The following is a 22,627-nucleotide window of genomic DNA, read 5'->3' on the forward strand; positions in this document are numbered from 1 at the left end:
CACAGAACTGGAGGCAAATTTGGGTTAGGTAGGAGAGGGAGAAGGTGGGGAGCGGGGCGGGGAAGAAGAGGAAGGAAGAAGAGCAGCACCACAAGAATGTTGCCACTGTGTCGGGTCAAGAGAGCTTGGTATTTTGACCTGTATCGGGAAAAAGAAAAAGATCCATTTTCTGACTCAAAATTACTCAGGTCTACCAATGAAGGCTTGTAAGCAGCTGCCGCATTTCATTTTTTAAACGAAAAATTTTCATGTCACGTTCATACTTAATTTTCTACCCCCAAAGCTTTGAAATCGATTTGAGGAGAGAGCGAGACTGAGAGCCCCAACCAGCGAGAGGGCGCGCAGAACGCAGTCTCTGTCGGGATCCGGTCAGGGTCACCACGCTCTTCCTTCCACCGGGGCTCCCTGAGGGCCGTCACCGCGGTCGTCACCCCGGTCGCCGCCCCGCAGCCCAGCCGTGCGCGGGCCCCTGCCGAGCATCGAGCCTTCGCCCCTCGCGCCGCTTCCGTGCGCCCAGGGACGGCCGCGCCCGGACGCGTGCGGGACGGGCGAGCGAGGGAAGCAGCGCGGGCGCTCGCCACAGTCGTCCGGGAGGCGACTCCAGGCCACTCTCCCCGCACCCGTCCCGTCCGCAGAAAGGGGGCCCCGGCGCTGCCGAGGGAGGGGCGCAGCCGTCCGCCCGTCCGTCCTGGGCGTCCACCGTGAGGCGGACGCCCGGGCGCCGCGGCCGCCATCGTCGCTGGGAGTGTGGGCAGGGCTGCCGGGGGCTTCCGTGGGCTCGGCCTCGCCCACCTCACGAGGAAAAGCAGGGGAAGCCCCGGCGCCGGGCGGCCGCGAACCGGAGCGCAGAGGACAGGGCAGTCCGCCCCCGCGCCCGCCCGCGCGTCCAGCTCCGTGCCCAGGCTCCCGCCCTGCCGGGCGCGCGTCTACGGCCAGGGGCTCGCGGCGGCCTCCAGCGCCCAGCCCCGGGGAATGCGGCGGCCCCCGGCCCCTGGCGCCACTCGGTGTCTCAGCTGGGCCTCCTCGCTCGTCTGCTCCGGGGCCTCGACGCTCCCGGGTCCCCTGATGGCAGCCAAGTGGTTCAAGGAGTTCCCGCTGACCCTGAAGACCGCGTCGGAGCGCGCCAGGCCCGGGGGTGCGGGCGGCAAGCCGCGCAAGAACTCGGAGACCGGCGGCGCGGCGCCCGCCCCGGGCAAGAGCCGGAAGAACTCGGCGGCCGAGCTGGGGGGCAGCAGGGCGGGCGGAGGACCCCTCAAGGACAGCCGGCTGTCCCGGGACAGCCTGCAGGGTCTGATCCAGGCCGCGGCCGGCAAGGGTCGTAAGAACTCCCGGGTCACCGCCACCGCTGCCACCACTGAGGAGGAGCCCCACCGGGGTGCGGTGGCCAAGAGCGCGGGCTGCAGCACCTACATCAGCAGGCTCATCAAGGTGGACACACAGGAGAAGAATGGTAAGAGCGGCTACCCGGGTGGCGGCAGCACCAGCAGCTCTAGCAGCTCCTCTTCCTCTGCGTCCTCTTCACCGTCCTCCCTGGGCCCCGAGCTGGACAAGGCCAAGATAATGAAACAGCAAGACACGGTAGGAAGCCAGCGTCTCTACCTACCTCTCAGTGCTGGGGGCACACGGGAGCCCGTTGAACCCCAATATTCCTTATGCGTAAGATAAGTTCAAGATGTTTTCCAAGGTCCTCCCCTGAGTCTATTTTGACTCCCAAGTGACCATTTAAAAATCATTAGACTTATTTTCTTTTGGAAAGATTTTTGCCCAGGCTTCAAGACCTTGACTTCACTGTTTGTTGTGTTTGGTTTTTGTTCGTGGTTTAGAAGGGCAATTGAAGGGAAGGGATAGAAATCAGCCCTTTTATAGGTGTGGTGTACTTTGGTCCTTGTTTTTGAATTTGTCATCAAGGGGTACCAAGGCTAGACTTCTGTAGACTCCTGAGCACACAGAGGAACTGTAAAGTGTGAGTTCCCATCTCCCAGCATCGCCAAGAAGACAGGCCTTCCATTCATTCTGTGATTATTGCTGCGCTATAGAGTAAGGGCCATGGCACTGTGGGAGGATGGGGGGCTCAACGTCCTTAACGAGGAAATGCCCTTAAGGAAATTGCAGATCAGGAGAGAAGAAGGTGTTTCCGGCATCTTAGTCACCAGAGGGCTTCTGGGTGCTGTCCAGTGTGGGAAAGGTAAGGGGCGGGGGGGGGGGGGGGGGGGGGCTGTGAGCCAACTCTCCATACATGCAGGGCAGAGCTGGGCTTTCTGCCCTGTGAGGAATGGGGAGAGAGAAGAGCTCCCACCCAGGTTTTAGGCTTCAGCCCAAGCAACCGCTTCCTGGTGAGGGGCTTAGATTTCCTCTTGCCTTTCAACAAGCTGACCTAGACTGCCGCGGACCTGTGTGTGGTGTCATGTATTGGGTGCCTCTGTGGTGTCATGTATTGGGTGCCTCTGTCCATTGCTCCGTTCAAGAGTTTACAGAGATCCGTGTGCCTGTCCTGTTCCAAGCACTGAGCAGAGCCACGGGAAGATGGAGCTGGAAGCATCTCATATATAACTGGGTGGCGTACCTCACTGTTGGGGCAAGGACTGAGTGTCACCCCTACCTTCCTTGATGTATCCGAGTTACAGCATGTGGAGCAGGTTTCAAGGAGGGTGGGATGGAGTTAGTGGCAGTCACAGCCCCTCTTGTGGGTGTCACTTGTGGGTGACTGGCATTTCTTAGGCTGTCTTCTCCCAGGTGACAGATTCTTCCAGTCTGTCCCCTTCTCTTCTCTTCACTTCACTTCTCCCTTGACTGTCTGAATTACTTCCTCGTGAGCTTTCTAGAGACTGTGGAGCAGGGACCAGGCTTCCTCCCTGAGTCGGGGTCTCAGCCCTGCAGTGTCATGCAGCCACTCCAGAAGAGAACTGCTGTGCACACAGAACACCTCCATGCACCCCGTGGTTTGGAACGACAGATGCTCTTGCACACAAATGCCATCAAAATTCTGTCTGTCGTAGCTGCTAAATCACTCTCCCTGTGGATTATGGAACCCGAAACTTCTGGGGTACTGTTCGGTGCTAACCTGTGATGCCCGTCTCTTTGGAGCTTGTAAAAATCCTTGAGGCCAGGAAGCGGGTCTTGGACTCCTTTTTAATCACCTTGGTGCTGTGAAGTGACCGGCTCACTGGGTCTGTATCGCTTAGCTGGCAGGAGACTCGAAGCTCCCAGTCTGTGATAGAACAATTCTTCTCTGTGCACGGAGGCCCCAGATACCCTCCCCTACCCACTGTCTACCCTGCCGCTCTCTAACACACAAGCGAGGCACAGAAAAAAGCTGGCAGAACTGATGAGAGGTTTTGACTCGTTGGACCTGTGGGAGCATTCAGCAGCTATTTTGATGCTGTTGCCATTTTCCTATCTGGGAAATCCATAACTACTGTCCTTTCTCATTGGACAGGTCATCATTTTAGAAGACTACGCTGACCCATATGATGCCAAGCGGACAAAAGGTCAAAGGGACGCAGAGAGAGTGGGTGAAAATGACGGCTACATGGAACCCTACGACGCGCAGCAGATGATAACAGGTGTGTGACTGGGGTCTGCCTGACGAGGACAGAAATATCGTCCTCATTCAGAGTGTTGGAGAATGGTAATCGGGTGGCTGTGGTGGCGCACCCCTTTAATCTCAGCACTTGAGAGGCAGAGGCAGGAGGATCTCTGTGAGTTCAGGGCTAGCTTGTCCTGTGTAGTGAATACCAGGACAGTCAGGGCTACGTAGAGAGACCCTGCCTCCAAAAAAATAGAGAAATATAGATAGATAATAGATAGATAGATAGATAGATAGATAGATAGATGATTGATAGATAGATGGATAGAGAGATAGATGATAGAGAGATAGATGACTGATAGATGATTGATAGATAGATAGTAGATAGATGATAGAGAGATAGATGATTGATAGATAGTAGATAGATAGATAGATAGATAGATAGATAGATAGATAGATAGATAGATGGTAGATAAATGATAGAGAGTAGATGTATAGATGGTAGGTAGATAGTAGATAGACAGACAGACAGATAGATAGATGATATATGTGGAAGAGAACAATTTAATCAGATTCTGCTGAATGGAAGAAACAGAAATTAGATTCAAATCTTAAAGGAAAAATTTCTCATTGTCTTTTGGTGTCCTTCAGAATTGTAAGAACTTGAAGAGTTTTGTTTTTAAGTTTTTCTGGTTTTGTACAAGATGGCATTTGAGAGTCTGCTCAGTCTGTAGCCTTGACCTTCTAAAAAATTTATTACATTTTATTCGGGTGTTCTCGTGCCACCGAGTGAGGGTGGGAGTCAGAAGTCAGCTTGTGGGTGGTGGTTCTCTCCTCTGCCTTGTGGGTTCAGGGATCAACCTCGGGCTGCCCCACCACGCTGGTGCCTTTACCCACAGAGCTGTCTCACTGGCCTCACGCCCTTCGTTTTTGACATTTAATTAATATAGTTTCTGTGCGGACGAGCTTTCCAGCCCAGGCTGGATGAGCTGTCCCTGCAGAGGCTAGCAGAGAGGTGACTGTCACACCCTGGAAAACCAAGACAGGCAAGAATGAGAGACAGGAAAGCTCGGCTCTGTTTCCTGCTTCCCTGCTCAGAGATAAGGTACCATGCTGGGGAGGGTGTGCCCTGGCCAGGCTGTGACCCTGCAGGTCACTGGACTGTGGCCCCTGATGAAGTCTGTGAATGAAAGGAAGTGAGAACGGAGTCACTTTTACAAAGTTTTAGTGGCCTAAACGGAACAAGGGAAAGGATTGACTTTCACATATAACCAAGGAAAATGTTTTATTTCCTTTTTATTTATTTTTAGAATTTCATGCGTAAGTATAATGCATTACGGTCACACCCACTCCTCCCTCCAACTCCTCCTGCATCCCTACCCCACCCTCTCTCAAACGCATGGCATCTTCTTCTATAGCATATATAATACATGACACATACGTATAACTATATAAATATAATATACATAAAGCCTACTGCTTCCCACTAGTGTTTGCCACATGCATGTGGGTGCAGGGCTGAGCACTGGGGCACGGGCATCCTGGGCTTGCCAAGTCCAGAAGACATGGTTACAGCATTCCTCCTGGTCCTCCGTCTCGTACCCTCCCTCCTCCCCTTCTTCCACGGTGTCCCCTAAACCTTGGCTGTAGCAGTTTTGTTAGAGATGCCCCTTTGGGAGGGGGGTGCGTATCCACAGTCACTTACTTTTTGTGTTTGACCAGTTGTGACTCTCTGTAGTAATCTCCACTGGATGCAAAAAAACGTAGCTTCTTTATTTGAGGGGGGCGTGGCTCACACCTTTAATCCCAGCTTTGGGGGGAGGGGGGCAGAAGCACAAGGATTTTTGAATTTGAGACCAGCCCAATCTGCAGATCAAGTTCCAGGACAGCCAGGGCTACACGGAGAAACCCTGTCTTGAAAACACTAACACACACACACACACACACACACACACCCCGGCCAAAGAAAAGGATAGGGAAGTAGTTTCTTTGCAGGGGGCGAGAAGTGCACCAATTAGGAAAGCCCAGGAGTGCAGCTGCCCACTAATGCTTCCCTCTAGCCGCCACCCATCCCCCACCCACCCCGTGCTGGGGTTTGAACCCAGCCAGAACTTTGAGCATAGTAAGTCAGCATCAGCAAGTCGCAAATGAACTGCATCCCCGGTTTCATTTTCTTTGATTTGTCGCCTCAAAAGCTCTCTAAAGGGACTAACCATCCCGTTTTACCAAGTGAAAGCAAGCATAGAGGACCCCAGGCTTGTCCCACTTGCAAGACTTTATCTATCTGGTGTGTGGGTCAAGCACTTGCCACGGTTCTTGTGTGGAAATCAGAGGGCAGCCGGTAGGAGTTAATCCTCTCCTTCTACCATGTAGGTTCTGGGTGTTGAACCCAGGTCAATTGAGAGCATGCACCTTTACCTGCTGAACCATTCAGACACACACATACTTTAAAAAAAAAAAAAAAGTGTACTTTTTTATTTGAGAGACAAGGTCTACTCACTATAGTTCTTAAAGTTTTCTGTTTGATTTTCATGACAGGGTTTCTCTGTGTGGTCCTGTCTGTCCGGGCATTTGCTCTATAGACCAGGCTGGCCTGGATCTCAGAGATCCTGCCTGCCTTGGCTGATGTTAAGGATTTACCACCACACTCAGCAAGGTCTGTTTCCTAAGTAACCCAGGCTGGCCTTTCGCATCAGCCTCCCAAATCCTGGGATAGAGACGGCAGCCACTATGCCTGCTATTTGGTTCCTGTTGACTTTCGTTCATTGATTTGTTTTGAGCAAGGGCCTTGCTATGCAGTGATGCTGTCCTTGAATTTACTGTTCTCTGTCTTCCTCAGCTTCCCAAATGCTGAGATTACAGTCTCTCCCTTGACTTCACAAGCTTTTTTTCAGAATAGATGAAGAATTCGAGTTGAGATCTCCCACTCCAGAGTGAGTGCTGTGTCCCCAGTGCCACATGACCCAGACATACTCAAGTCTTGGAGTACATGCTGCTATCCTAGGCTCGATTTTGACATTGTTATATCACGTGAATCCAAGCAGCGGGACAGCCTGGCCTTGGGTCGATGTTGTAGGAGGCCACTTGTTCGTTTCCAGCTGCTCAGAACCAAAATAATCACACAGAAGCCCTATTATTTGCAATGCTGTTTGGCCAATAGCTTAAGCGTATTTTTGGCTAACTCATATCTTAAATTAACCCATCTCCATTAATCTGTGTATCGCCACAAGGCTGTGGCTTACCTGGTAAAGTTCCGGTGTCTGTCTGCAGTGGGGCTCCGTGGTTTATCTTGACTCTGCCTTCTTCCTCCCAGCATTCAGTTTAGTGTCCCCACCGCCACGTGCCTAGCTCTATTCTACCCTATCACAGACTCAAGTAGGTTTTATTATTATTATTATTACTAACCAGTGTCATTCACAGCATACGGAATTCACATTCCACGTCAGGTCAAGTCTGCGGTGTCTGTGTAGGTATCATTTTAAGTATGTCTAGGCCGTGTGGCACTGGAGACAGAGCACTCATTTATGTGCATAAAAATGCAGGCCTGGGTGCAGGAGATTAGCAGAAGCCTGACACTCTTCCACTAAATTACAGGAGCATTTTCCCTGAGCAGCTGATACACGAATTCTATGTAATTCAGCAATGTGGCCTTTAGCCACAAAATTGAAAGTTACACACTAGGCAGGTCTTTAGGAGACTTCTCAGACAGCTGTCAATTAGCACGAGGATTCTTCCCCCAGAAGGCATTACACTGCTGCTCATCAAGGGCTTTGAGGTTCCAGACTTGCCAAATAACCTTACCAAATGCTCCAGCACCAGTCAAGGAAACCTAGGTCCAGGCAGTGAAATAAGTTGTCCACATCACTCAGCAAGGCATTACCAGGGCAGCTGGCAGCTTTGACAGTTGAACTCTTGTCAAAGATTGTTTTTAAATTTTTGTTTTGCCTCCAAGTGGTTTTATCGGTTTGTTTAGATAGTCATGTCTGAAAGACAACTCCAGCATGTTAGAAAAAACTCCACGCGAATTCTTGTGTTCTTAGTGCTGAAGCTTGGTCCCGGGGCCTCATACCTGCCCAGAAGAGCTCTGCCATTGAACTGCACCCTGCTGAGTCTTTAATCTGTCTCTCCTAGGTACATTTCAGGGCGTCTGAATTGTATCTGCCTTTGTTGAAGTATCCCGAGTTATCTGATAGAAATACTAACTTCAGATTAGAAACTTGAGCACTGGTAGAAGCCCCATTCCTGAGCTTCATGAGGCTTCGTGTTTAACTGCTTTGGAAACGTGAAAGGGATTAGGGGGAAAGATATGTTATTTAGAATTACAATTAAAATTTATATTTGTGCCTGGAAATACGGCTCACTGATTTCTCACTGCTCTCCTAGAGGGTCTAGGTTTCGTTCCCAGCACCCACATGGCCCTCACAGCTGTCTGTAACTCATTCCAGAGAATCTGACGCCCTCCTCTGGCCTACACAGGTACTGCACAATCATGGTGCAGACACACGTGCAGGCAAAACAAAACCAAAACAAAAGTAAATGGATATAATGTTTTTGGTTCTGTTTTTTGAGACAGGGTTTCTCTGTAGCTTTGGTGCCTGTCCTGGAACTCACTCTGCAGACCGGGCTGGCCTCAAACTCACAGAGATCCGCTGCCTCTGCCTCCTGAGTGCTAGGATTAAAGGCATGTGCCACCACCATCTAGTGAATCTAATTTTTTTAATAAAAAAAATGGCAGGAAGAATTCTTCATAAAGATACACACAAAGTAAGGTATGGTAGAGAAGTCTGGGCTGCCCACTCAGTGGCCTGCAGGGCAGAGGCCTAGCACCTGTCAGTAAGCTCCAGGGCTTCTGTGATGTGAACCTGTGATGTATGTGCCCAGCAAACATAGCCACTCTGACTGTTGAGAGAGAACCCTGGAACCCTGTTTTTATTTATTTGTAGTTATTATTTATTTTGGTTTTTCAAGACAGGGTTTCTCCGTGTGCCCTGTCTGTCCTGGAACTAGCTCTTGTAGATCAGGCTGGCCTCGAACTCACAGAGATTGGCCTGCCTCTGCCTCCCGAGTGCTGGGACGAAGAGAGCCCTATTTTTAAAGAGACTCCTAGATAATACAGGGTGAAAATAGCAGTTAAATTTGTTGCCAGGTGTGGTAGCGCACTCCTGTAATCCCAGTCTCTAGGAAACTGAGGCAGGAGGATCACTGCAAGTTAGAAGTCAGAGTGAGAACATGAACCACATAGTGAAACCCTGCAAAATCAAAATTGTTAAGCTTTAATTAAAGACACTGGCCTTCTGCTGTGTGCTGAATGTGAATTATGTGTAATGAGAACTGTGGGCTGGAAAGGGAGATTTTCCAGTCCCTGTTGGGCTCTGTACATATCAGCTGCGGTTTTCACTGGTGTGGGGCAGCCCTGGATCTCAGAGAGGCTGCAAATGAGTGTTTATCTGCTGCCAACCACAGCACCCCGTTGTCTGCCACAGTAAATGGCCTCTATCGGCAGCCAGGGTGTAGCTTCCTCTGCCGTTTCCTCCTTCTCAGGCTCATTTCCTCTTGGAACCAGCTCTGCACGTCAGGGGCTATTCTCCCTGCAGGAAGGGTCGGCTTGCAGCCCTGTGATTGTTTCTGTTTCTATGGCGCCTCAGGTTAGGGACAGCCAGGTGCTGGAATGGACTGGAAGGTTAATGCCCTGGAAGGGGGAGGCATCTAGGCGCTTTTTCACCTAATTAAACATTGTTTCAGAAGATGTTTTACCGACTTCTCCATTGCTGGGCCATGCAAAGAAGAAGCATTTTCAGTTGTGTGCTTTCCGGCAGGCTCCTTGTCCATTTCAAACGAAGGGAACAGGAGAATGTCACTGCAAAGATATACTACACACATATGTATATCAATCACTGTATCTCATTTGAATGCCAGTCTATTGAAATTTCCCTGTGAGCAGAACTTCCACCCTAAGGATGGACTCAGAACCTCTATCTAAGGATGGATCCAGAATCTCTACCTAAGGATGGATCCAGGATCTCTACCTAAGGATGGACTCAGGATCTCTACCTAAGGATGGACTCAGGATCTCTACCTAAGGATGGACTCAGGATCTCTACCTAAGGATGGACTCAGGATCTCTACCTAAGGATGGACTCAGGATCTCTACCTAAGGATGGACTCAGGATCTCTACCTAAGGATGGACTCAGGATCTCTACCTAAGATAGACTCAGTCTTCCACCTTAGGTTTATATAGCTCACTTGGAGCAGAGTTGAAGCAAGGATTTTTTCTCTTATTCTATTCTATGTGTATGAGTGCTTGTATGTATGTATGTATGTATGTATGTATGTATTATGTATGTATGTGAACCATGTGTGTACCTGAAGAGGCCAAAAGAAGGTGTTAGGAACCAGAGTTACAAGTGATTGTGAGCCACCATATGGGTGCTGGGAGCTGAACCTGGGTCTTCTGTGAGAGTAGCAAGTTCTCTTAACAACTGAGATGTCTCTCCAGTCCTGAAGCTGGGATCTTGGGAAACACTATCTAAACTGAGCAGGAATGAGTTACGATTAGAAACCTAAAAATTCTAAATCCATCCCCTGGGTTCCTTTGTGTGTTCTGCTTCCTTGAGAAAAGATCTTTCTTTTTTTTTTTTTTTTAAATGCCAGCCTTATCTCAGCTGAACCAAGAACAGAATATGTTTTTGTTTCTTGTTTTTCATAACTACATCTAAAATAGGCAATGAAGAAAAAGTCGTGGGGTTGAAAGTTAGGAGTCTAAGACAAAGACACAGCTCTAGCCTCAGACAGCTGGGCCAGTCCTGCCAGCTATGTTCACAGCCTTGCGTTGTGATGTGTCCTTCTGTTTGGGATGGTGCCAGGACAGGTTAGCCACAGAGAGTCGGAGGAGGTGGGTACGAGATATCCTCAAGTTTGGCTGCTCATCAGAACACCCTAGTAGTTTTGCGCCATCTGGCTTGCAGGCTACATCCACCAGTAAAGTCAGGTCCTGTGAAGGTGAGGACCAGATGAATAAATGTGTATTACACTTTGCCCAGGTAATTCCAGTGGGCATAGACTTGCATGGGACTGGAGGCACAGAGGTGGTTGCTGCACAGGGTCCTAAATCCCACAGATCCGAAACCTCACCCTCGAAATAAGTCATCACACCACACACACACACAAAAAAATCCCACACCACATACCTCACACACATACACATCTCATACCTCACCACCCACATACATATGTACACACCACTTACCCCCCCACACACACCACATGCACACAATCGCACACCACATACCACACACACACACCATACACACACACACACCATGCACACACACACACCATGCACACACACACCATGCACACACACACACACACCATGCACACACACACACACACACCACTGGTTTAGAACTCAGAATGTGTCTAGACACAGAAGTTGCCCTGCCTCTGTCTCCTGAGTGCTGAGATTGAAGGCGTGCGTCTCCAAGCCTGACTGAAGTTTGCTCTCTTTAATTTTGTGGCCTCCTTTTATCAACTTTCTCCACCCGCTGTCCTTTCTTTGTTACAGAGCTCTCACTGAGCTGGTGACTCTCCAGGGAACAGAATTCCGTCTGTTTCCACTTATAGGGAACCCTTTCAGGTCTATTCCCACAGCATCGCAGGCTTCCGACCCTTTTCCTGCTTGCTTCACTGTCTCTCCCCTCCTTGCTTCTGTCAGCCACCTCGCCTGGAACCCCTGAGCAGGATTCTGCCTTGTCCTCTCCATCCCCTCAGTCAGCGTCCTCTTCTCTAGCATTGCCTTTATCCTTGCAGTGCCAACAGCTGTCCACGGCAACAATCTCCTTGACGCACACTTGCAGGTCACGTGTCCTCTGCCTGAACACCACCCCGTCATCACCACACAGCGATGTGTTCTGCCAGCATAAGCAAGGCGTGCTGGCCCCTGCCCCAGCCATCTCTACCAAAGTAGAAACGTGTATGCCAAAAACTAAGTACACAGCAGTGAGAGCGGGCCAGGACACCATGGCAGCTGGTGAACTCTGAGGGCCAGCAGAGGGCCAGCTGGCACAAGAGGCTTTTCCACGGAAGAGATGCCTGGTTAGAGGTCAGTGGACTAAAAGACCACAGATGCTGATAGGCATAAATGTAATATGTAGGAATCTTCAGAGATTCCATCTGGTAAGGACCTGCACCCAGGTTGGTCTGTCGCCAGACACTGCCAACTCTGTCCTACGGTGGCGAGTTGTTTAACTGTTGATTGGCCAGTTTATGTCGGGGTTATGTGTGCACTCCTGTGTGTCACTTCAGACCAGATCTCACTTCCTTCATCCTATACAAGGCTGTTAGAGTTACCACAAAGTGACTCACAGATAGAATTATTACTGCCTGCTTTTAAGATTTTTAAATGGCCAGGCATGATGGCGCACGCCTCTAATCCCAGCACTTGGGAGGCAGAGGCGGGAGTATCTCTGTGAGTTTGAGGTCAACCTGGTCTACAGAGCTAGTTCCAGCACAGCCAGGGCTACACAGAGAGATCTTGAAAAACCAAAAGAGAAAAGAAAAAAATAGACAAGAGAAGATTTTTAAGTGGTTTTTCACTGTACACAGCACAATCCAAACTTGGTGTTCTTGCTATTGGAAGAATCCCCACTTTCAGATGAGTCTCCAAGCTAGCCAGGCCTCCATGGCACCCTGTCTTAAAAAGCAACAAAGATGGGGCAGGAGATTCACTTACTGCTCTGGCAGGGACCAGAGTCTGGTTCCCAGAACCCAAGTCTGTTGGCTCAGAACTGTCTGTAGTTGGAGCTCCAGGGGATCTGGCACTATCCTCTGGTTTCTGCAGAAACACACACGCAATTAAAGATAAATAAATCTTTAAATTTTGTATTTAAAAAAATGACAGAGCTGCAGAGACGACTCAGCAGATAAAAGCACACGACTGTTCTCTAGAAGTCCTGAGTTCAATTCCCAACACCCACATGGTGGCTCACGACTCAGCGCCCCCTTCTGGTGTGCAGGCATGCACACAGACAGGGCACTTGTATACATAAATAAGTAAATCTTTTTTAAAAAGATGATAACAAAACTAAGGAAACCCCCACAGCTTGCTCCTCTGGGCCTTACCCTTCTCCAGCTAAGAGCTCTCAAACCCTTCCTTTTCTCTGGACTTTTGCCTTTGAAACTTTCCTCTCCACTTCCTGGGATGGCAGCTCACCCCTTCTGTTTCCCACCTCCCTATCTTCATTCATGCAGCTTCCTCCGCTGGAAGTGACCTTCGCCGTCAGAGTCAGCTCATCTTCCATTTTTCTTCCACTTGGAGTCCATCCAAATGTGTGTCAGAGAGTAAGGCTTCTAGCCCCACTTCCTGCTTTCCACTGGGCCCTGCCACTTGGGGGTCTGGGTCACTTCCTCAGGCTCCTTGTGCTTCTGATCTCTTTAACATGGGGACGCCGCCGTGTCTATCTCACAGACTGAGCATCGCACTGAGAGCAGTGTTTGCTGCCGGGCTGTGTTAGATGATTTGATTTTCTGCCGTGACACCTCTTATTTAGATTTATCTTCAGTCTACTTTGTGAATGTGTCTGGCTCCCATTACTCCGAAAGTGTCTGTATCTTAAGAATGTGGATGGAAGCCGGGCATGTTGCCACACTCCTTAAATCCCAGCACTCAGGAGGCAGAGGCAGTTGGAGCCCAGTGAGTTCCAGGCCAGCCTGGTCTACAGAGCGAGTTCCAGGCCAGCCAGGGCTGCACAGAGAAACCCTGTCTTGAAGCAAACACAAGCCTGACTAAGGCAGATAGCTTCCCTGGAGTATTGTGAGCAATGTTTCAGGACATAGCAGTTGGTTTTCCTTAAAATGCGCTCTTTCGTCTGGGCTTCTGAATAAGAAGGGTTACAAGATCTGAAGGTAAATTTTACTTAAAGCAAACACTAGGACAAGGAAGTAAAACTCCTACCCAGAGGACTCTTCTTCACGCCCCTGGCAGGGGACCTGGAGACTCCTGCCTGCAGGTATCAACCCTCTTCTTGGCCTCGGCCCATTTGGCTGTGCTGAGAAGTTGCTGCTGCTGCTGCTGCTGCTGCTGCTGCTGCTGCTGCTGCTTCTTCTTCTTCTTCTTCTTCTTCTTCTTCTTCTTCTTCTTCTTCTTCTTCTTCTTCTTCTTCTTCTTCTTCTTCTTCTTCCTCCTCCTCCTCCTCCTCCTCCTCCCCCTCCCCCTCCTCTCCCTCCTCTTCCTCCTCCCCTTCTCTCCCTCCCTCCCTCCCTCCCCCCCTCCCTCCCCCCCTCCTTCCTTCTTCCTTTCTTCCTTCTCTGCCTCCCGAGTCCTGGGATTAAAGGCATGCTCCACCACCAGAAGCATTCTTCTTAAGCCTGGCTCTCAGCAGCTGTGCAGCCTGTCTAGGGACAGTGTGGTAGCTGAGTTCATGTAGGCACAGCATCTTGTGCAGTGGCCAGGAAAGCGCTGTGCCTCCTCTTGCTTCAGCAGCATGGCCGGAGAGTAGTCAGCCCACACCAGAACAGATCTAGAGCATTCTACTGCCTAGCCAAGGTTACCCGTGGGCTACCCACAGGCCTCGTGACACCTGTCCATGTCTGCCTGATTTTCAGAAATCAGACGTCGTGGTTCCAAAGACCCCCTGGTGAAGGCCCTCCAGCTGCTTGATGGCCCATGTGAGCCAGGGGAGAGCATGAAGGTGGAGGCCACAGCCAAGAGACGCAACTCTAAGGACCTGCTGGGGAAGCCGCCTCAGCTCTATGACACCCCCTATGAGCCCTCAGAGGGTGGCCAACGGGTGGCAGAAGTGAAGGCACGGCCAGCAGACAGCAGGCTGCCAGAGGAGGATGATCGACCTGCCGCCGAGTACGAGCAGCCCTGGGAGTGGAAGAGGGAGCAGATCGCACGGGCCCTGTCAGGTGAGGGTGCAGCGCCTGCCACTCAAGGCCTTCTCCTAGCTAGCACTTACTGCCTTTCAGAGCTGGCACGGCAATGGTCCAGGTTCACTGGGCACAAATGTGGCTTTTAGCACATGTGTATCTCCCTTCAGTACACGTGTGCAGCCCTCAGTACATGTGTGCAGCCCTCAGTACATGTGCGCAGCCCTCAGTACATTACACAGCCCTCAGTACATGTACACAGCCCTCAGTACATGTACACAGCCCTCAGTACATGTACACAGCCCTCAGTACATGTGTGCAGCCCTTCAGTACATGTGCGCAGCCCTCAGTACGTGGGTGCAGCCCTCAGTACACGTACACAGCTCTCAGTACATGTGTGCAGCCCTCAGTACATGTGCGCAGCCCTCAGTACGTGGGTGCAGCCCTCAGTACACGTGTGCAGCCCTCAGTACACATGTACAGCCCTCGGTACACGTGCGCAGCCCTTGGTACATGTACGCAGCCCTCAGTACATGTACACAGCCCTCAGTACATGTACACAGCCCTCAGTACATGTACACAGCCCTCAGTACATGTGTCTGTTGAATACTGGTTAGTGCAGTTAGTGAACACACCTATCACCCAGCATGAGTTCATCTGAGGACACTCTGAAAAAGTCCTCGGAATTCCAGAGCAGAGTACTGGTCACTGGAGCCTAAGGGAGGAGCGGAGGAAGGGCGAGCTGGCCACCCATGCCCACCTGCAGAGGAGCTTTGGCCCTAGTGACCCGTTGCAGACGGTACTGAGAGGCTACTCTTGATGCTGCATCAAGTCCTTTGCTTTGTTTCCTCACTACGTCTGTTTTGATTCCATCTGGTTGTTGGTGAGAATGAGGTTAGCATGGTAGACCAGAAGACAGCCTGTGGCGTTGCTTCTCTCCTTCTGCCATGTAGGCCCCAGGACTTGAACCCAGGTTGCCAGGCTTGGTGGCAGGCACCTTAACCCCCTGAGCCATCTTGCCATCCTACAAGTCCCCTTTTTAACAAGGCATTTGAGGTGGAGAAATACAGCTATGGATTAGGCACTCGTTCTGCCTGCGTTCCCAGGACTTGGGAGGCAGGAAAACCAGGAGGTCAAGGCTAGTCTGAACTGCCCAATACTCTGTGTGATCAAAACGACAACCAGCCTGCAATTGTGCCCTTAAAACTGCTCGTTCCCCCTCTCTTGCTGTAGTTAGCTGCGGAGACGCCTTCAAGGGCTGTTGGAAAAGCCTCTTGGTCACCATCACCAAAGCTATCAAACTGGAGATGGCTTTTCTAGATCTTGACCCTGCTTACTCTTCAGGCCTGTGAGATGCTCACTGTGAAAGAGCACGCCTGGGTGAGAGAGATTAGTGGGCCGGCCGCTGGGGCTGCAAACACCTGTGAAAACTAGACTTTTTGTTGTCGTTTGGTTTTCTTCCTGCCTCAGTTTCCTTAGTGAGAGTGTTGGAGTCATACGCCCCGATTCCCCGCTAAAACTGGTTCCTTTAGAAAGCTATTCCAAAGTGAAGCCTAGATTTAAGGTAGAGTCACATCTTCAAATGTGGGCCAAGAAAATGTTTCCTATTTAGTTAGCCCAGGCTGGCCTCAAACTCCTGGCTCAGCACCTCGAGTCGCTGGGATACCGAACCTTGCTTGTGTGAGGGTTTCTAAGTAATTTAAGGGAAAATTGATAAGCAGGCTCAAAACAATAGGGAGAATAGGTGGGGTTGTGCTGGAGAGATGCTCAGTGATTAGAGCACTGCCTGCTCTTGCAGAGGACCTGGGTTCAGTTCCCAGCGCCCACATGGAGGCTCACAGCCGTCTGTAGCTGCTAATCTCAAGACATAACGTTTCCATTTAACTTTCACAGACTCTGTCTTGCCCTTGATTTAGAATTTTCAAGGCATCTTTCCTGTTAGCAGTAAATCCAATTAGAAGTGGAAACGGCGTATTGGTTGGTGACGGCGCGTGCCAATAATCCCAGCACTTCCTACACAGCAGCCGGAGATGGCAAGTTCCAGGCCACCCTAGGCCCTGTGAGAGCTAAAAAGAGAGAAAAGCAAAGCCAGTCTGGAGCGGCTGTGTTTGGTCTCTCCTCTGCCCACCCTGGGCGTCTCAGCAGCTCTCGGTGTCATTTCATGATTCCTCTGTCTGAGTGTCTTATCCTTCTGCTTATTATTTCATAGTGAAAGTTGCCACTGATTTTATAGAAAGAGATAGACTCACTAAATTTCACTAAATTATGTTGAAGTCTTTTGAAAAAATATTCTCTGAGAATTTCATGCAGTGTATTTTTATCATGTGCTCTGCTGTCCTCCAACTCCTCTCAGCTCTTACCCCCTTTGCACCCACACAGCTTCTCTCTGAAAAGAAAAGAAAGGGGGGAAAAGCCACTAAAAACGCCGAGTCCTATTTGTGTTGGCCAGCTGCTCCTGGGCTGATGTGGTGTCTGTGGCGAGTGCAGTGGAAGACAGCTCCTTCCCTGTCCTAGCAGCTAACCTTGTGAATAGCTGCCTGGCCGGGGTGGGACTCTGTGCCCACATCCCCTCTTCCCTGGCTTGGGCTTGTGTGGGTCTGTGTGAGCTGTCCCAGCCTCTGTGAGTTCATGTGTGTCCGGCCTGTTGTGTCTGCAGAGCACTGTTTCATTAACACCACCTACCACACGTGACTCTGACAATCTTTCTGCCCCGTGTCTGTGGAGATCCCTGAGCCTCGAGGCTAGGGCGAGAAACCGATGTCCTGTTCAGGCCAGCGTGTTCTACAGTCATGCTCGAAATTTATATTTAGTCTTTAAAAAACAAACAAACAAACAAACAAACACAACTTTTTGTAAGCACTTTTAGAATGAAAGTCATGCTGAAACAGGAGTCTCCTCTTGTGTTCCCAAGCTGTTTTAAACTGAGGAGCGCCCTCAAGCACAGTGGTCCTCGGAGACGCTGGCAGTGTGTCAGAAGTCCTCGGCAGCTGTCTAGAGACCCTGATGTGCACTGGAGCTGACCTTTGAGGAGGGGCTAAAGCAGGCGTGAGGTATTTCCCTTTGAGGGTGCATGGCAGGCCTCCGTGGTCTCTGGTGTTAAGTGGCGTCTTCCTTCCAGTCCAGTTTGAGGGATCTGATCGATCTCCTGGGAGAGAGGACACAGGCAGACCCCACCACTGGCAGAAGACCTTGAAACCGACTCTGTCAGACCACAGCGACAGGGAGAAGGTGGACCCGGGCCTGGCCCTGGAAAAGCAGCCGTGAGTCTCCCTCAGTGACTTCGTCACAGCCTTGCATGGGGTCCCCGGCCCATTTGGGGAGACCCCTTTCATTTATGAGTTCTTGTCCAGCAGGGTTTCTAAGCACAGTGCATTTGCTCAGGGTGGAAGGGCTACAGAATCCTAAGAATTCTGCACACGCCTCCTTCCATACAGAGGGGAAGTTTGCTTTATTTTGTTTTAATTATTTATTTTGAATGATTGTTTTGTGAGTGTTTTGATACCCGAAGAGGCTAGAAGAGGACATTGAAACTGGAACTGGAGTTCTGGGCGGTTGTGATCCACCACGTGAATGCTGGTAACTGAGCTCAGGTCCTCTGCAGCGCAGCCAGTGCTCTGAACCACGGAGCCCGCCCTCCAGGCCTAGAGGGAACTGTTTCAAATGGCACCACCCTCCTGGACTTGGCTGTGTAGGGTTGACAGGCTCGTGACTGGGACCACCGGAATCTGTGTGGTGTCTGTCCTGAATATGCAACAGAGGCTGTCGAACTGTGCTTTAGTGGAGTGGTCTGTACGTGATGCTCACAGACGGGTGCAGGCCCACTGGGTTTGCACTGTGACACTGTTTTCTTTTGTACCCCTGTTCAGTTGGTATCACGGCACCATTACCCGAGCTGAGGCTGAGAGCCGACTACAGCCCTGCAGAGAAGCTGGTTACCTGGTCCGAAACAGTGAGTCAGGCACCAGCAGGTACTCCATCGCACTGAAGTAAGTCCTCCCGCCATGGGCATCCTTGTCTGAGGGCAGGGGTGTGCTGTAAAGAGCCTCTCCTCCCTGAGGGTAGACGGGCAGTCTGGGTCACGGAGTGTGAGGCATTTACTTGGACAGTAGATGGCGAAACACTGCTCAGGATGCAGAATTGGCACCGGATAAAAACTCTGGTGTCTAGTACAGTCGTGGTGGTTATCATTGAACGTTAGCCACTTTCAACCTTCTGTTATCATATCTAAGGCCTCTTAGAAGAGAAATAATTCCTGATTTTAGAGAAAAAGTGGGGGCTGGAGAGATGGTTCAGTGGTTAAGAGCATTACCTGCTCTTCCAAAGGTCCTGAGTTCAATTCCCAGCAACCACATGGTGGCTCACAACCATCTGTAATGGGGTCTGGGGCCCTCTTCTGGCCTGCAGGCATATACACAGACACAATATTGTATACATAATAAATAAATAAATAAATAAATAAATAAATATTTTTTAAAAAAATAGAGAAAAAGTGAAACTGGGCAGTGGTGGCTCACGCCTTTAATCCCAGCAGCACTCAGGAGGCAGAGGCAGGTGGATCTCTGTGAGTTCGAGGCCAGTCTGGTCTACAGAGAGAATGCCTGGTCTGTCAGGGATACACTGAGAAACCCGTCTCAAAAAACAAAACAAAACAAGAAATGGTGCCAGGGCTGGAGAGATGGCTCAGTGGTTAGGAGCACTAGCTGCTCTCCCAGAGGACTAGGGTTCAATTCCCAGCGCCCACGTGGCAGCCAGCAACTGTCGGTACCTCCAGTTCCCAAGAATCCAGTGCTGTCTCTGGCCTCTGTAGGGCCCAGCTATGCACATGGCGCCCAGACACATACATAGGCAAAACACCCACAGCATTCAAAGGAAAGGAAAGGAAAGGAAAGGAAAGGAAAGGAAAGGAAAGGGAAGGAAGGAAGGAAGGAAGGAAGGAAGGAAGGAAGGAAGGAAGGAAGTCGCGTCTAGGGTTGGGGCTCTAGTACAGCGGGAGGGTACTTGCCTAGCACACACAAGCCCTGAGTTTGTCCAATAGTGCAAAAAATCAGTCAATAAAATTAAAAAGACAGAGCAGCTCAATCTCTTCTATAGTCTTTTTAAGATTTAAACTTTTATGTTAATGAGTATTTGCCTTCATGTATGTATGTATAGCACATACATGCCTGGTACCCATGGAGTCCAGAAGAAGGCATCAGATCCCCTGGAACTGGAGTTACAGAGAGTTGTGAGATGGTGCCACCATGCCTGGTACTCGCGTGTAGCCCAGGTTTCTCTCTAACGTAGTGACCTCCTCCTCCCTCCCCAGTGGGAGAACCACAGGCGTGTGCCAACACACCCAGATTCGGCCATTTTTCCTTATTCCCTAGTACGAGGGACCTCAATGAATATTGAATCCTTGATTGTCAAGATGCCAGCTGCATTTGATACTCGTCTCTTCTGGTGAAGGAGGAAATGCTGAGTTGCCTGTCTCGCTCTCTCCAATTGTGCACAGAAAACTCACTTTTGCCTGGTGGGCTTGGCAGAACGTGCCTCATGGAAATTCTCGATGCTCTGTGAATTCAGTGGCATTATATCGGAAGATCATTGTCAGAAGCCCTAACAGCACTTCCTTCCTGAGGAAGCTGAGCCCCTGCAGCTGAAACAATCAGACTGGAAGGGAAGGGAGGGGGAGGGGCACAAGAGCAATCTGGCTCAGAAAACGGGGTAGGCCAGGCAGACAATACCAGGAACAGCCACTGTGCTCCCGAAAGCAGTGTTCGGGATTAAATCTCTGAGCCTTCAGGGCCAACTGCCATGATGTGCAGCTAGGACTGGTCTTTCCTCATGGGGCAGGGCCAATGGACAGTTATTGTTGTTATTATTATTAATGTGTTCCTTTGGGGAAAAATAAAGGAGAAGTAACCTCACATGCCTTTTGAGCAGTGGAGGGGTTGAGTATAAACTACAGTGGCTGGGCTTCACTAGTCTTACAGTTTGGGCAGTAGAAGGATTTATTTAGCTTTTCCCTCCAGTCCTGACCACTGGTGTGTAATAATGATAAACAAGTTGGGGTGCCATGGCTTTTGGCCTAGAAACTTCCAAACATGCCATCAGCTTGTTGAATGCTTCTCTGTGTTTTTAGAACAATTGCAGGACAAGAAGAGGACCCATGCGCCCATTGTGAGTCTGGCTGGGACGGTTTCCAGAGGGGACAGACTATCTGCTCAGTCATTCATGTCTCCTTGTTTTTCTCCTCTAGGACCAGTCAAGGGTGTGTCCACATCATAGTGGCTCAGACGAAAGACAACAAGTACACGCTGAATCAGACCAGCGCTGTGTTCGACAGCATCCCTGAAGTGGTACACTATTATTCCAGTGCACAGCTGCCTTTCAAGGGGGCAGAGCACATGACCCTACTCCACCCTGTGCACAAGCTTCACTAAACTTTAGCCAGCAGGAGCCCAGGCACCTTCAAGGGTGCTGGCACCCAGCATCATGTGGACAGGACTCTCTGCTGCTGCAGACCAGGAGTTGGCACCTAAAAGTCAAACAGTTTTTGGCCTTAAATCCAGGACCCATGGTCTGATCTGTTCTTTCTTTTCCTGCCAAGTAGCTATACTGTAAAAAAAAGTATCCCTTGCCTGTTGCCTTCTCCCTTGGAATAGGAGGTCTGTTTGGGGTAGATCTAGAATTCGGGAGCACTAACTCGTCCCTCAGTGCTGTTCTCCAGAGTGCCTAGCCTCTGAACCACAGAAAATCCCGTGGCCACGTGGAAGATCCTGCAGTGTGAGCCCCTCATGGGGACTGGACGGACAGTGGGAAGTGGGAACAATGGACAGGAAAGCTGTCTTTCTCCGTGTCCTGGCACAGCTGTGGCCTTCACACACATGCACAACGTAAGGACTGTGCAGAGGATTATTGGCGGTCAACCTTCCTAAGGGTTTGCTTTCTCCTTCTCTCTGGACATCCGTTTCCAGTCAAGCAGTAATGCAAGCAGAAGCTGGATGGAAGCTCCCAAGTTAAAGTGCTGCCTGACTGAGCAGTGCCGTGCTCCGTGGAAGTCTGATTATTATAAAATGTGCTCCGAGGAGCTGGCTTCTGACTCTAAGACCCGCACAGAGCTCAGCAGCTGTTTCGTCCCAGGGTGATTACACAACTCAAACACCTTTGTTTTCTCCTCGTGCGTTTCAGTTGCACGAAGATGGAATTATCTTTTAAGTTTTCTTTCTAAAATTAGATTTACTCTGGAGTTTTAGTAAATTTTTTACAACAAAATTGGGATCCAGTTGTAGGAACTGAGTCTGGGAAGAGTCCCCCCCATGTACAGAACAAACCAATTTGTGCCTATGGAAACATTTTGAAAGGACTGACATTGTCTCCACTGCCCTCCAAGATACATCATACTTGCAGCCTTGTGATCAGGGCGGTCTGCCAGGAGGGGGCGCTGTGAGGAATGGGGTGGACCAAACTGGACAATGTTTCTTGCTCAGGTGTGTAAACTGGGCCTCAAGACCGTTGCCATGGCAATGCACTGACCACCCTCAGGGGACAGTGAATGTTTGTGGCTTCTTTCAGGTGCACAAGAAATACTAACCTGATCAGACTGCTTAGGAAAATACAGCTCCGAACTTAGCATCCGTCACTGGGCCACTGTGACAAACAGGATGTTTCAGTGAGGGTGTGAGCCAGAGGGTGGTGTGATCTTTCTGTTTTAAAAAGGTGAAGGGTTTTTCTCAGTGGAGCCGGGTGCTCTTCCCAAAGGCTGTTCTCACAGTACCGACGATCGCATGCAGCGCGGGGTTTTCGTTCAGCAAATGTTTGTTATCATTTATTGTCTTGTATGTGTGCACTGTTCGCTATGTTAAGCCTATTTTTAGCTCATCAATCTAGCCGCAAAGACTTATTTTTTGCTTAGTCTTCCTTACTCTTCAAAGGAAACCGAGCTGTTGTCTTTAATAAACAATGAGAGAATTATAAAATATTTCTGTGTGTGGAAGAATTTGGGTCCACACCCAGCGATCTCATGTTTGCGGACCTGGCCGTCAGTGTCTCCTGGGCTCTGCTGCACGCCCAGGTATACTTTGTGTGATCGGAAGTGGAGGAGAGAGTCCAGTCTTCACAGTAGCAGGAGAGGGGGCTGTAAAAAGCAATATTATTGCAGATTAGTGGAAGGCCAGTGAGGGAGTAGGTTAAAGCTGCTATTTTCTGCCTAGGTCGGGACATAAGGTGACAGATGCCACCGAGCTCACAGC

The 22,627-nt window shown here is 50.2% G+C and overlaps 1 protein-coding gene across 2 annotated transcripts; it reads left to right on the forward strand.

The window, feature by feature from the left end:
* The first annotated feature begins 516 nt into the window (after positions 1–516).
* Positions 517–22,346, forward strand: She (Src homology 2 domain containing E). Of its 2 annotated transcripts, none has more exons than XM_057792865.1 (6): positions 517–1,578; positions 3,437–3,563; positions 14,130–14,435; positions 17,515–17,656; positions 18,263–18,382; positions 20,635–22,346. In XM_057792865.1, the coding sequence occupies exons 1-6, from the start codon at positions 973–975 to the stop codon at positions 20,816–20,818; spliced, it is 1,485 nt and encodes a 494-aa protein (XP_057648848.1). In that variant the 5' UTR covers positions 517–972; the 3' UTR covers positions 20,819–22,346. The 2 variants fall into 2 exon arrangements, with proteins under 2 accessions (XP_057648848.1, XP_057648849.1); XM_057792866.1 differs by lacking the exon at positions 20,635–22,346 and adding an exon at positions 19,763–20,020.
* Positions 22,347–22,627: the final 281 nt, after the last annotated feature.

The sequence above is a fragment of the Chionomys nivalis genome, chromosome 18 (genome assembly GCF_950005125.1).
Source record: "Chionomys nivalis chromosome 18, mChiNiv1.1, whole genome shotgun sequence".
NCBI classification, from domain to species: domain Eukaryota; kingdom Metazoa; phylum Chordata; class Mammalia; order Rodentia; family Cricetidae; genus Chionomys; species Chionomys nivalis.